Raw genomic sequence first — 13,153 nt, 5'->3', positions numbered from 1 at the left:
TTTATGTAGTTATAAATGCTGCTGATTTCACCATCAGATTATATTTAATATTTATCTGTACATTCTTTGCAGTCTAAATTAAAAATATGAAAACAGATAAAATTATCATAATGTGAGAAATGTAAGTAAAAATCTTAAAAGCTTATTCTGTGATCATAAAATCTATTCATTTTTAAACACCTTATATATGTATGTTAATGACTGGCTTTAAGTGTGAGAACCATAACGAACCATGAAATTTTTTCTCTATAGCTCTTAGGAGTACATGAGCTAATGGAAAAGAAAAATAAGTTCAAAAATTATAATTATAAAATTATAATTAATAGAAATATTAACTTTTATATGATAGTCTAAGGAGAAGTGCCCTACTCAGTGGAAAAGGTCAGGAAGGTTTTATGGAGGAGATGGCATCTGAGTTGAATTTTGAAGAATGAATAGCAGGTGAATTATGGGAGGAGACTTGCAAATATTCTAGTCTTATAATGGATAAGAATCCTTTAGAATCCATGCAATGTGAGAAATTAAATTCCTTTAGAGACAACATTCTTACATTAGCTGTGACTCTGTGATATCTTTTGTTATTTTTTGTTCTTGAGCTTCACTTACTATAATGAAAACCATGTTTCAAAATTTGTATGTAGCCAAAACTATGAATGGCCTGATAAATGATGATTTGTTAATCAATCATCAACTATATGATTTATTATTAAAGATTTCTAATTCATAAGATGTAATCGGAATATGAGGTACAAAATAATACTGTCTTTTGTTTTTAGTGATAGTATCAAGACAACCTTACTTAACAAGTTACTGATCATGACTTTAATACTGTTGATAATTATTTGTTGTTAGGAACGTGGAGTTCTAAAACATTCCATTTAGACATTAGACACTGAATTAAAAGTCTTAAGTGTTCAAAAATAGATAACATCCATGACTTATTAAATACTTCAAATATGATAGAACATATTAGGAGTATTACAAATAAATGGGAGCCCTCATGTGTAAATTTGTTAAAAAATCATTCTTAAATCTTCTCCATACTAATTAGATAATATACATATAAACAGAAAAAAAGAGGTTAAATTTTAGGTAATCTGGTATATGAGGGATTGACTATTAGGTGAACTGGCTTTAGAAAATTTGACCTAGACCTTCAAAAGTATACAGAAACAAAGAGTGAAAAAGGAAGTGATTACTGTATTATTCATTTTTTCCTAATAGCTCCATGAGTAAATATATATCTTCACCATACTTTTCCATTATTACAGATTCTAAAATTCAGCCTTAAAAAATTTACCATAGTAAATATTTTTTATGCTATATAAAGCATTGTACCCTTATTTATAAATGTAATTTTAGCAAAGCTACAATATTACAATAAATACACTTGGGAGTTGCTGTAACCTATCTTAGGAAGAGTTCAACTCTCAGCCTTTCTTCATCATTCATTCAATCATTCAAAAATGTATTGAGGGGAACTTCCAGTTTCTGGTTCCATATGTAAAGGGCTTAGAAATTGCCACTCTATTCTCATAGCAAGTAAAAACTGACAAAAATGTACAGCTCTTTTTGAATCCTTAAGAAAGAACAGGACAAAGAACAAACCACTGCTTCCAAGCTTGGAGAGACCAACACACAAATACAGGAAAGTCATGACTTGTCAGAACTGAGACTCAGAAGCAGAAGCCTAGGTAGGAAACCTAGGTAGGAAAATCTGAACTGCACTTGATAAATTGCTGAAGGCTCAGTTTGAGAGTTAAAATTTCTAAGGGTACCTAGTCACAGGAGAACTCCCACTGTAAAGTAAGATTTACCTCCAACAGCTTAACCAGGTTCCCACAGTAAATACCAGAAAGAAATTCCCTAATGACACCTATAGAGGGAAGGTAAAAGAACCATTTTTGAAATATGCCAGAGTACTCTTCTTCCTAACAAAGCCTGCCTGCCCTTAGGAGAAAGTAGTTAGCCAGAGACTGACCTTGGGAGAGGGAAATACCCAATTTTAGGTCGCACTAGACATCCTGTCCCATCTAATAGATAATGGAAAAATTGAAAATCTTTTTTGAAGTTCATAGTTCAGAGGTAGAGTCTTACTAAAAGACTGAAACCTAATCATAGGACTGTAGAATACTTCCCTTCCCCTTGTCCCACATCTCACCACCACATTACCCAAGGTCTATTTATAGCACTTCCTTTCTACCCAATACATCATGTATAGCTATTGAGAGAAATTCCAAAACACACCAAAAGAAAAAAAAAACCCAACAATTTGGAGTAAACATCAGAACCAGACATGAGAGATGTTAGAATTATCAACTGTAAATTTAAAACAAGTACTATTAATATGCTAAGGACTCTAATGGACCAAGTAGAGAGCGTGCAAAAACAGATGGACAGTGTAAGCAGATAGATGGGAATCCCTAAAATAAAGAAGAAATACTAGAGGTAAAAAGCAGTGTAACAGAAATGAAGAATGCCTTTGATAGGCCTATTAGTAAACTGGACACAGCTGGTGAAAGAATTTCTGATCTACATGCTTTATTAATAGTCATCAAAGAAATGATAATATGTTGTGTTAGAAATGTTAGCTAATGAAATGTATTGAATGAACATATTGTACATCATAAATTTGCATGGTATTGTGTTAGTTAAAGCTGAGAAAAAGAGAATAACCAAGGACCCTTCACAACTGCAAAAGTTGCAACATGCTTGTAATGGGAATACCAGATGAAGAAGAAAGAAAGGAACAGAAGAAATCTTGAAAAAACTGACTAATGATTTCCCCAAATTAATGTGAAATACCAAAGCACATATCCTGGAAGTTTAGAGTACAAAATTTAAAAAAAAAAAAAAAATGTATCTAGGCATATCATTTTCAAACTACTGAAAATAAAAAAAAAAAAAAATCCCCAAAGAAGGCAGAAGAAAATACTTGACCCATAAAGGAATAGAGATAAAAATTACACCCAGCATTTCCTCAGACCCATGCGAACAAGAAGAGGATGAAGAGAAAGATTTTAAATGTTAAGGGAGGGGAAAAAAAACAAAATTCTGTACCTTGCAAAATTATCCTTAAAGATCAAGCTGTTCCGGGCCTCCCAGGTGGCACAGCGGGTTAAGGGCAGCGCTGTGAGGCTGTCCGCAGCCTTTGCAGTGCCGGTTCAATTCCCGGCTGGCCAGGGAGATTCCCACATGGCACAGCAGACCTTTCCAGTCTCGCCTGCTGCTCCCCTCAGCAGTGTATTTTGGACCTTCTGTCTGTTCTGCTCCCTGCTCTCTCTGGTGAATTCTCTCACCCTCCCGCGCCTCTGTCTTGTACCCCAGTGCATGTATAAATAAATAAATCTTTATAAAAAAAAAATCAAGCTGCTAGACAGTGTAAGAAAAAAGAAGGGAAAACTAAGAAAAACAGACAAGCAGATATTGCTAATGTCAGAAATGAAAGGGAACATCACTACAGTCTCATAGAAATTAAAAAGCTAATATAGGAATACTACAAACAGCATTGTGCCCATAAATTTGATAACCTCAATTAAGTTGACCTATTCCTTGAAACACAGTGTAAACTCCCGTAAGAAGAAGCAATCTGAATAGGCCTATATCTTTAAATAAATTGAATCAATAATTAAAACCCTTCTAAAACAGAAAGCACCAGACCAAATGTGAGGTTGTGGGTGAAGTCTACCAATGTTTAAGAAAGAAATTATGCCAATTCTGTACAATCTCTTTCAGAGGATAGAAACAGAGGGAATTCTCACTAACTCATCCCATGATGCCAGAATTATCCTGATACCAAAACCAAACAAAAACACTGCAAGAAAAAACAAAACCCTATAGTTTAAGGTGTATAATATATTGAATCCAGAAAAGTACAAAAAATTATCATTATGATCAAGTAGACTGGTTGAACATTTTGAAATTAATATACTTCATTTCATTAATAGACCAAAAAAAATCTCATGATAGTATTGATTCAGAAAAAGCATTTGATAAAATCCAACATCTGCTCAAGATAAAAATTCTCAGTAAACTAGCACTAGAAGGGAACTTTCTCAGTTTGATAAAGACAATAAAAAGCCCTACAAGTTAATGACATAATGAGAAAACTAGAAGATTTTGTACTAGTATCATGTACAAGGTCAGGATGTCTCCTTTTCAACATTTTACTGGAGGGTCTAACTTAATAAACACAAAAAGGAAGTCAAAGATATACAGATGGGCAGGAAGAAATAAAACTGTTCACAGATGATGTAGTCATCTATGTTGAACTATAGCAACATTATAAGATACGAGATTAATATACAAAAAAAGCCAGTCATATTCTTGTATATCAGCAATGAACAAAATGATAGAATTTACATTAGCTTTAACCCAAGTGAATTACTTAGATATAAGTCTAAGAGATCTATGAGACAAACTACAAAACTGATAAATAATATTGTAGAACTAGTAAATAAATACTCCACATTCATGGATAAGAAGACACAATATTGTCAACATGTCATTTCTTCCCAGTTCAATTAATAGATTCAGTGCAGCCCCAATTAAAATCCTGAAAGTTGTTCAGAGGATATTGACAAACTAATTTTAAAGTTTGTAGGGACAAACAAAAGACCCAGAATAGCCAGCAGTATTGAAGGAGAACAATGTGGGAAGACTGACAAACTTACTTACAAGGCTTAATATAAAGCTCTGATAGTCAAGACAGTGTGGTATTGGCAAAAAGAAAGGCAAATAGATTTTAAAAAAAAATAGCCCAGAAATTAACCCACATGTAGTCAACTGACCTTTGACAAAGGAGCAATGCAATGAAATGAAGCAGTCTTTTCAGCAAATGGTGCTAAAATACACTCATGAAAAGACTGTACTCTTTACAAAAATTAGCCTAAATGAATCACAAACCTAAGTGCAAAACATAAAACTCCTAGAAAATAACAGTGGAGAAAATCTAGATGACCTTGGATATGGCCATGACTTTTTAGATACAATACAAAGGCAAAAATCAATGAAAGAGAGAATTGATATGATGGCCTTCATTAAAATAAAAAACTTCTGCTATGCAAAAGACAAGGAATGAGAAGACAAACCACACACAGGAAGAAAAAGACACTACTTGTAAAAGACATCTAAACAAGGACTACTGTCCAAATTATACAAAGAACTATTAAGAAAACAACCCAAAGAACTTAACAGACACCTTAACGGAGAAAACATACAGATAATAAGTAAACATAAGAACAAATACTCCATATCTTATGTCACTGGGGAACTATTTAGAACAATGAGATGCCACTTCACACCTGGTAGAACACCCAGATCCAGAGCACTGACACTAAAGGCTGAACGGATGTGGAGCCAACAGGAACCTTTTATTTATTGCTAGGAATTCTGAGATGTGGACATTGGTATAACCACTTCGAAGATGGCCTGACAGTTTCTTACAAAACTAAGCATCCTTACCATACAGTCCAGCAACCACACTCTTTGATATTTACCCAAAAATGTTGAAAACTTAAGTCCACACAAAAACCTGCCACCTATTTATAGGAGCTTTTCAAAATTGCCAAAAGTTCGAAGCTACCAAGGTAGTTCTTAGTAGATGAATGGATAAAAAGACTGTGGATTAGCCAGACAGTGATCTGTTACTCAGAGTTGAAAAATGAGCTATGAAAAAAAGTTGGAGGAAGCTTAAGTGTGTAGCGGTAACTGGAGGCAGCCAGTTTATATTATGCACCATATGATTCCTACTACATGACATTCTGAAAATGGCAGACAGTAAAAAGGTTGGTAGTTGCCAAGGGTTTGGGCATGGGGATAGGATGAACAAGTGATCAGGGAGAATTAAAAAGTAAGATACCATAATGATGGATGCATGTCATTATACATTTGCCTAAACCCTAGAATATACATCAAATGTAAACTGCAGTGTAAATTGTGGTCTGTGGATGATTATAATGTGTGATTGTGGATTTGTCAGTTGTAACAAATGTACTACTCTGGTGGTAGGGGATGTTGTTAATGGGGGAGGTTATGCACATTTGAAGGTAGTGCAAATATAGAAAATTTACCTTCTCAGTTTTGCTAACCTTAAACTGCTCTAAGGGGGAAAAAAAAAAAAAAAACAACCTTCTTTGTACAGAATGACAAGACTGATGCGATGGTAGAAGCATGGTAGACTACAAATCAGAAGATACTGTATTTTTTTAAATCACTTGTTAATCCTCACATCTTAGCTAAGTCATTTAATTTCTATGAGCCTTACCTTTGAGAGCATTATCTTATGACATGGGACTCAGATAAAAACAAATGTGAAGATTTTTTTGAAAACTAGCACCATGAAAATAAATATTTCAGGTTATTAGTTATGTGTTGTTTAATGAAGGATATGTTCTGAGAAATGTGTCTTTAGGCAACTTCATCATGTGAATGTCATGAAGTGTACTTACATAGACCTAGATGGTGTAGCCAACTACCCACCTAGGTTAGATGGTATAACCTATCGGGACCACTGTCACACACAATGATGTAGTCCATCATTGACGAAAATGTTTGTGACACTTGACTATCTTAATGCAATAACTAATGCATAGCCATTGACCCTTTCAAAAAGATCTTTTGCCTCCATTTTTATGTAAGTAGTTGTATAGATGAATAAACTACAAAAAAATACAACAGGTCCTCATATAATGTGGATTTGTTCAACATCATTTGAGGAAAAAAAAGAATCCCAGTCTACCTTGAACTAAAAAACAATGTTATTTTGCATACAGTCACAGTTTTCAAGAACCTATCAGTGATGTTAAATGAGGACCATATGTACTATAATAATGTATTTAAGAAACACATTAAAGGAACAACACCTTTTTGAACTTATTTTTTAGTTTAGAGGTATAGAACTAATGCATTGATTTTCCAAGAATTAGAAAATGAAAGGACAGTCTCCCTAGATTAAAACAGCACTAAGTATTATCAGCAGTTTTCTCAGGGGGAGTTTATTTCTATAGCAAAAATGTTGGCAAATGTATTTCACAAAGTAGTTTGTACTTGGCCACTATTGAGTTATAGTTTGACTAGTATTAAACCAATTAATTAAACGGATTTGAAAAAAATGTTCAAATTTACCATTTAATGTGTTTTCCATTATCTTTCACAATACCATTTTCCCTGTTTGAAAAGCAAATAGTGATTAAAATCAATAGAGGAATAAGCTGAAAAGGGAACATTTCAGCTTTGTGGACCAAGTCTGACTCATGCTACTTCTCAGAAAAGTACTCAACAATTTTTTAGCCCAGTTGTGCAATGTCTGCATGTAGGCATATCTTCCTTTATTAAAAAACTTTTTTTTTTTTTAGAAAACCTCTTTAAAAATACCTCATTTAAAGTTTGTTTGATACATTTTACTCATTTATCTTTGTCCAAATTCTCTGGCTCTGAGGTATGGTGGTGTACATGTAGACTTGCTGGAACTAGAAGGAAAGTCTATTTCTTACTTCCTTTTTGGGTATACCAGTGCATTCAAAACTGCCTCATCAGTTCTGGTGTGGTAGGCTTTTCAAGAGTGTAGGGAATCTGGCAAATAGGAGAAGTGAATATAGGAAACTTATGGGTACTGTAGTATTTGTCATCATAGATTTTAATGTTTCCTGCAAATAGACCTATAGCTAGAGGGAAAAAAAACAACAACTTCTGATTCTAGTTTGTATCAGACTTATTTCTGAAATAGCCTAGAGGAAAGTAGACTTAAAAATAATTTAAAAGGAGAAGAAGACTAGTTTGTGTGTCTTTATGTTCACTTTCCTAAATTAGATGCTCTTATTTATCCCTGAGTTTTAGCTTTTGATGTGTATACAGCTTATATATTTTTCTCTTCTAGAAAGTACCAGTGTCCAAACGGAGACCAGTTTCTCTGAAGGTACTTTTAATATATCATGCAATATGGGGCCTCCCTGGTGGCGCAGCGGTTGAGCGCTGGGCTGCGAAGCTGCCCGCAGCCTCTGCAGTGCCAGCCTCTGCAGTGCCGGTTCGATCCCCGGCCACTGGCGAGGGTCCCACATGGCTTGTAGACCTCTCCTGCTGTGCCCGCTGCTCCCCTTAGCAGTGTCCTCCGTCTGTCTGCCTGTTCTTCTCCCCGCACTGGCTCTGGTGAATTCTCTCACCCTCCCGCTCTTCTGACTGTTCCCAGTGCTTGTATAAATAAATAAATAAATCTTTAAGAAAAAAATCATGCAGTATGTTCTATTCTTTTTTAAAAATTTTAGAAGCAATTTTGATAGGTAATCTTTTTCTTCAGGAAAATGATGCCTAACTGTTAATTTGGCAGCTAAAAAAGGACAGAATGAGTGATGATAGCCTTGGTGTTCATTTAAGCATCTTTTGTCTGAGTTAATAATTCTATTTTTTTAAAGATTTATTTATGCAAACAAGAACTGGGGTACAGGCCAGAGGTGGGGGGTGAGAGGATTCACTAGAGACAGAGTGGAGAACAGAACAGGCTGATTGACTGAAATACACTGCTGAGGGGAGCAGCGGGTGAGTCAGGAGAAGTCTGCGCCATTGTGGGTAGCTTCCTGGCCGGGGATCAAATTTGTGCTGCAGTGGCTATAGATAGCTTCATAGGTTATATAACCCCTTGCACCACCACAGAGTCCCTGAGTTAATAATTTTAAGCACAGTTAATATTTTCAGTTTCTGGTATCTGCTGGTCTTTGATTATGGTATTAAAATAATCACTTTCCAAATAAGGGACCAGGAAAAAAATAATTATAATAAATTAGAAAGCAAAATTAACAGGCAACTATTAATCAGAGACACGCTGCAGGGGAGGGAAAGGGAGAGAGGTCAAATCAGGGAAGCAAAGAGCAGAAGGGACTATGGTGATGGTGCACGGGTATATTGGTGGTAGGAATTTTACAGAGACTACACCTGAGAGGAGAAAGCATGCATTGTACAAAAAGGAAGAATGGTGTAAAATATATATAAAATAAAGAAATTAAAGTGTAAACTAACAAAGCATCACTTTCCAAAATCTCATTATCACTCTGTTTGAATAGTACAGTAAAATTTAGTCCACTTTTCATCCCACTGTAATCTCAGATTAGTCACCTACATGCTGAATGTTTGCTTACATATGCCCACCCACCTTGTAAACACACACACACCAGGGAGGCCCCTGATTTGTTTACTTTTTGACTCTCCATTAAAGCCTCAAAATACAATTTGTACATATTACTCTGAATATTTGTTTGGGATATAATTATGTGCCTCAGAGAACATAAATGAGCTCAATTTTAGCTTATTTAGAATTTTGTGATTCAGAATAATTATAATAAATAGCAATTCTATATCTGATTATTAAAAAGTCTTCTCTTTAATATTGAATCACTTGGTTTGGTTTTTACCCAGGTCTTTAGAGCATTAGAACAAAGACTATACTAAAATATTACTTATTTTCTTTTAGAAAATACTGAAGATGATGATCAAAACAGCTCTGACAGTGATGATGTGACCGCTTATGCCAGATACAGGGAATCTGTGGACACTGGAGGTAACATTGCTTTATAGAGATAAGACTCTTGCCTTAGTAGCTCTACTTTTAATTAAAATATAAAGGTATTCTGTAATTGACTTTTAAAAAATACAGTATTTTATTAAAACTACCTTTTTAAAAGTTATATACTTTTTATTATTTAATATTAAAGATTCCATTGTATATTTGATTAGTATCTTAATGTCATGTAATACCTGAACAAATCACATTTTAGCCTGCTTTGATATTTATGAAAAACAAGATATTTTTATGCCTAACAGAAGAGTTGTTTGTAGTTTTGTGAAATAACTTTATAGAGAGAAATAGATCACATGGACATTACTACTCTCAATACTATCAGGAGTGTTAGCTTTTTTTTTTTTTTAGGTTTATATTTTTATTTATGCATACAAGAACTGGGGTCTAGGCTAGAGGTATGGGGAGTGAGAAGATTCACCAGAGACAGAGTGGGGAGCAGAAGAGGCGGGTCTACTGAAATACACTACTGAGGGGAGCAGTGGGTGAGACAGGGGAGGTCAGCTGTGCCATATATGGGTTAGCTCCCTGACTGGGGATCAAACTCAGGCCGATAGCTTGATAGTGCTGAAACCCCTTGTACCACCAGGGAGGCCCAGGAGTGTTAACTTTCAGGAAGTTTTAACATGCTAACATAATGACTTATCTTTGGGTTGTTCAGGTTCACAGCAAGTTAGTAATAACAGTTTCCAATTGTTTTTGTGAATTTGTGTTTATTGAAGGAAAGAATTGTCTGAAAAGGGAAAAATATATATGTCAATTTGGTGTTTATGAGGATGCTGAATGAACTTGTAAATTCCACAAATGATGAGTGATTTTATATTTTAGTTCCATACATGGAAGAGTAATTTTTCACTTTTCCCTCACCATCGTTTGAGAGTTTCTGTAATGACTGTGTTTCACTTCACCATTTTACTTTTTAAAACACTCACAGCTGGGCCTCCCCGGTGGCACAGCGGTTGAGCGCTGGGTTGCGAAGCTGCCCGCAGCCTCTGCGGCGCTGGTTCGATCCCTGGCTGCTCCCCGCCACCGGAGGAGGGTCCCATATGGCGCGCAGACCTCTCCTGCAGCCCGCTGCTCCCCTCAGCAGTGTACTTCGGTCCTTCTGCCTGCTCTGCTCCCCGCTCTGGCTCTGGTGAATTCTCTCACCCTCCCGCGCTTCTGACTGTACCCAGTGCATGTATAAACAAAACAAACAAACAAATAAATAAAACATGCCTCTATTAAAAAAAAAAATTAAAAAAAAAAACACTCACAGCTGTTTTTTTGGCATTTTGTATGCTACATATTTCCCACCTTTACTTGTTTTCCCCATTCTTTCTTGATACAGAAACCCTAAAGGAGATAGGTAACATTCTGCCTAGTGGTTAAGAACATGGGCTCTGGAGCCAGAATTGTTTCACTTCTTTTTCTTTTTTCTTTTTTTTTTTTTGGTTTTTTTTTTTGGTTTTTTTTTTTTTTTTTTTTTTTTTTTTAGAGATTTATTGATTGATTGATTTATACAAGCACTGGGCACAGTCAGAAGCGCGGGAGGGTGAGAGAATTCACCAGAGCCAGAGCGGGGAGCAGAGCAGGCAGACTGAAGTACACTGCTGAGAGGAGCAGCGGGCGGCAGGAGAGGTCTGCGCGCCATGTGGGACCCTCCTCCGGTGGCCGGGGAGCAGCCGGGGATCGAACCGGCACTGCAGAGGCTGCGGGCAGCTTCGCAACCCAGCGCTCAATCACTGTGCCACGGGGGAGGCCCTGAGATTTATTTATTTATGCATACAAGAACTGGGGTACAGGCCAGAGGTATTGAGGGGGGTAAGAGGATTCACCAGAGACAGAGTGGGGAACAGAACAGGCAGATTGACCGAAATATACTGCTGAGGGGAGCAGTGGGTGAGTCAGGAGAGGTCTGCCGCACCATGTGGGTAGCTCCCTGGCCAGGGATCAAACTCATGCTGCAGTGGCTGCAGACAGCTTCATAGGTTGCATCTTAGCCCCTTATGCCACCAGGGAGGCCCTGTTTCACTTCTGTATCCTCAGTTTCTTTAAATTAATTCATGTATGCATAGTATTTAGAGAGTAATGACAAATAGTAAGCACTCAAATTTGACTAGATTTCATATATGTATACATAAAGCTCTAAAAACTGGAGATTAATTAAGCCATTCATATGATGTGTAGTTTTATGCTATCGCTACTAGCATGTAGCTCTTTGGAACTACATAAACCATTTGACTCTTTAGAAATCTTGTGACCTTGCTGAAGCATGTAGACCCATACGCAGAAGAATAGTTTAGCTAAAGAACAAAAAAAGTGAGTCATATAAAGAAAAATACTGATCTTCCTAGATTATCTTCATGATCAGTTACCACCAAAGAGGTACAAGACAATTCATTGGAAGGCAGGAAGAAATAGTAGAATTTAACATTTTTTTAATTTCATTCATTTAAATTACCATGTTAGAAAGAGATATTTGATCACTTTTGAAAGAGCATATAAAAATGAAAAAAAAAGGTTTTAGGAATAGTAAATTAAATAATTTATTGACTGTTTGCAAGGAAAAGTTAAGGCAAAAATGGATATTAATGATTTCAAAAAGATCCATTATGGTAAACTTCTAAAATTCCCCACAAATCAGAGCTTTCATTGTCTCCCTTAACCTCATGCTATGTTCTACATTATATTTATTTTTTTCTTCATCAAGTAGTTAGGGGAAAGACTTAATTTTAGATATAACATGACTCTTTAGAAACTTTTGAAAAATTATACACCCAAGTGTTGAATTCCTTGAGGTTTATTTGAATATTTTTTGCTCTTTTGAGTATGCATTTTTCTGTTGCAAAATGTGCGTTTTAAAAGTTAAATATGCATTATAGTGTGCTGTATTTCTTATTTGTTTTTTAGATCAAACCTCCAGATCATCAAGTCAATATTCAGAATTATCTTGGTGGTCATCACAAAGTAAGTAGTAAAGCTATGTATGTTTTACACTGTTAAAAGGCTATCTGTACAGATGGTCAGGTATGCTCGAATTTTTAATGATCCTCTTTTGATGTTTAATATAAATGTTGAAAGGAAGGTATAGTGAATCCTAAAAAAGCTTATCCTATGTCTTGAATTTGTTCCTTGAATTAATCATCTCTGTATCCATCCCTGCATTTGAAAAAAAAATTAATCCTTTCTGTGATCTGCTGAATGTCCTTGCTAACAGTATAAATTTGTTATTAGTTGAATTAGCTGACGTAGTAGTTTGAGCTTATTTATATGCACATATTCTACTAAGGATATAATATTTTATATGCAGTATGATTTCAGCTCTGTTTCAGAAGATAAACCAGTTGTAATGAGAAATTAATGGTAAGCTAAGTGGTGGCCCTATGAGTATTCATTATCAAAGTCTTACAGTCTTGTTTATAACTTCATAAATTTCATTTAAAAATGTTGAGAAAATATAACAAAATGACTAGAATGTAATATAGTAAAATGCTGACAGTGATTTGTTCAGCATGGTAGAATCATTGGTGACATTTTTCTTTTACTTTTCTCCCTTGTACATTGCAGATTATCTACTATCGTTATGTATTTCTTAGGTTGAACAGA

The 13,153-nt window shown here is 35.4% G+C and overlaps 1 protein-coding gene across 6 annotated transcripts in view; it reads left to right on the top strand.

Moving 5' to 3' along the window:
* TOR1AIP1 (torsin 1A interacting protein 1) overlaps positions 1-13,153 on the top strand; it is a 38,438-nt gene that overhangs the window by 10,715 nt on the left and 14,570 nt on the right. For 4 of the 6 annotated variants that reach the window (XM_037506360.2, XM_037506356.2, XM_037506358.2 and 1 more), the window contains 3 exons: positions 7,877-7,915; positions 9,461-9,547; positions 12,458-12,514. In XM_037506360.2, the coding sequence (XP_037362257.1) occupies positions 7,877-7,915; positions 9,461-9,547; positions 12,458-12,514 (183 nt within the window). The remainder of the gene's footprint in view (positions 1-7,876; positions 7,916-9,460; positions 9,548-12,457; positions 12,515-13,153) is intronic. The other 2 variants (XM_037506359.2, XM_037506355.2) reach the window with 1 other exon arrangement.

This window comes from Talpa occidentalis, unplaced genomic scaffold (assembly GCF_014898055.3).
Source record: "Talpa occidentalis isolate TD23 unplaced genomic scaffold, MPIMG_talOcc4v2.1 talOcc4.12, whole genome shotgun sequence".
Lineage (NCBI taxonomy): Eukaryota > Metazoa > Chordata > Mammalia > Eulipotyphla > Talpidae > Talpa > Talpa occidentalis.
Note: the sequence above shows the minus strand (reverse complement) of the source record. Positions and strands in the feature narration are given on the sequence as shown.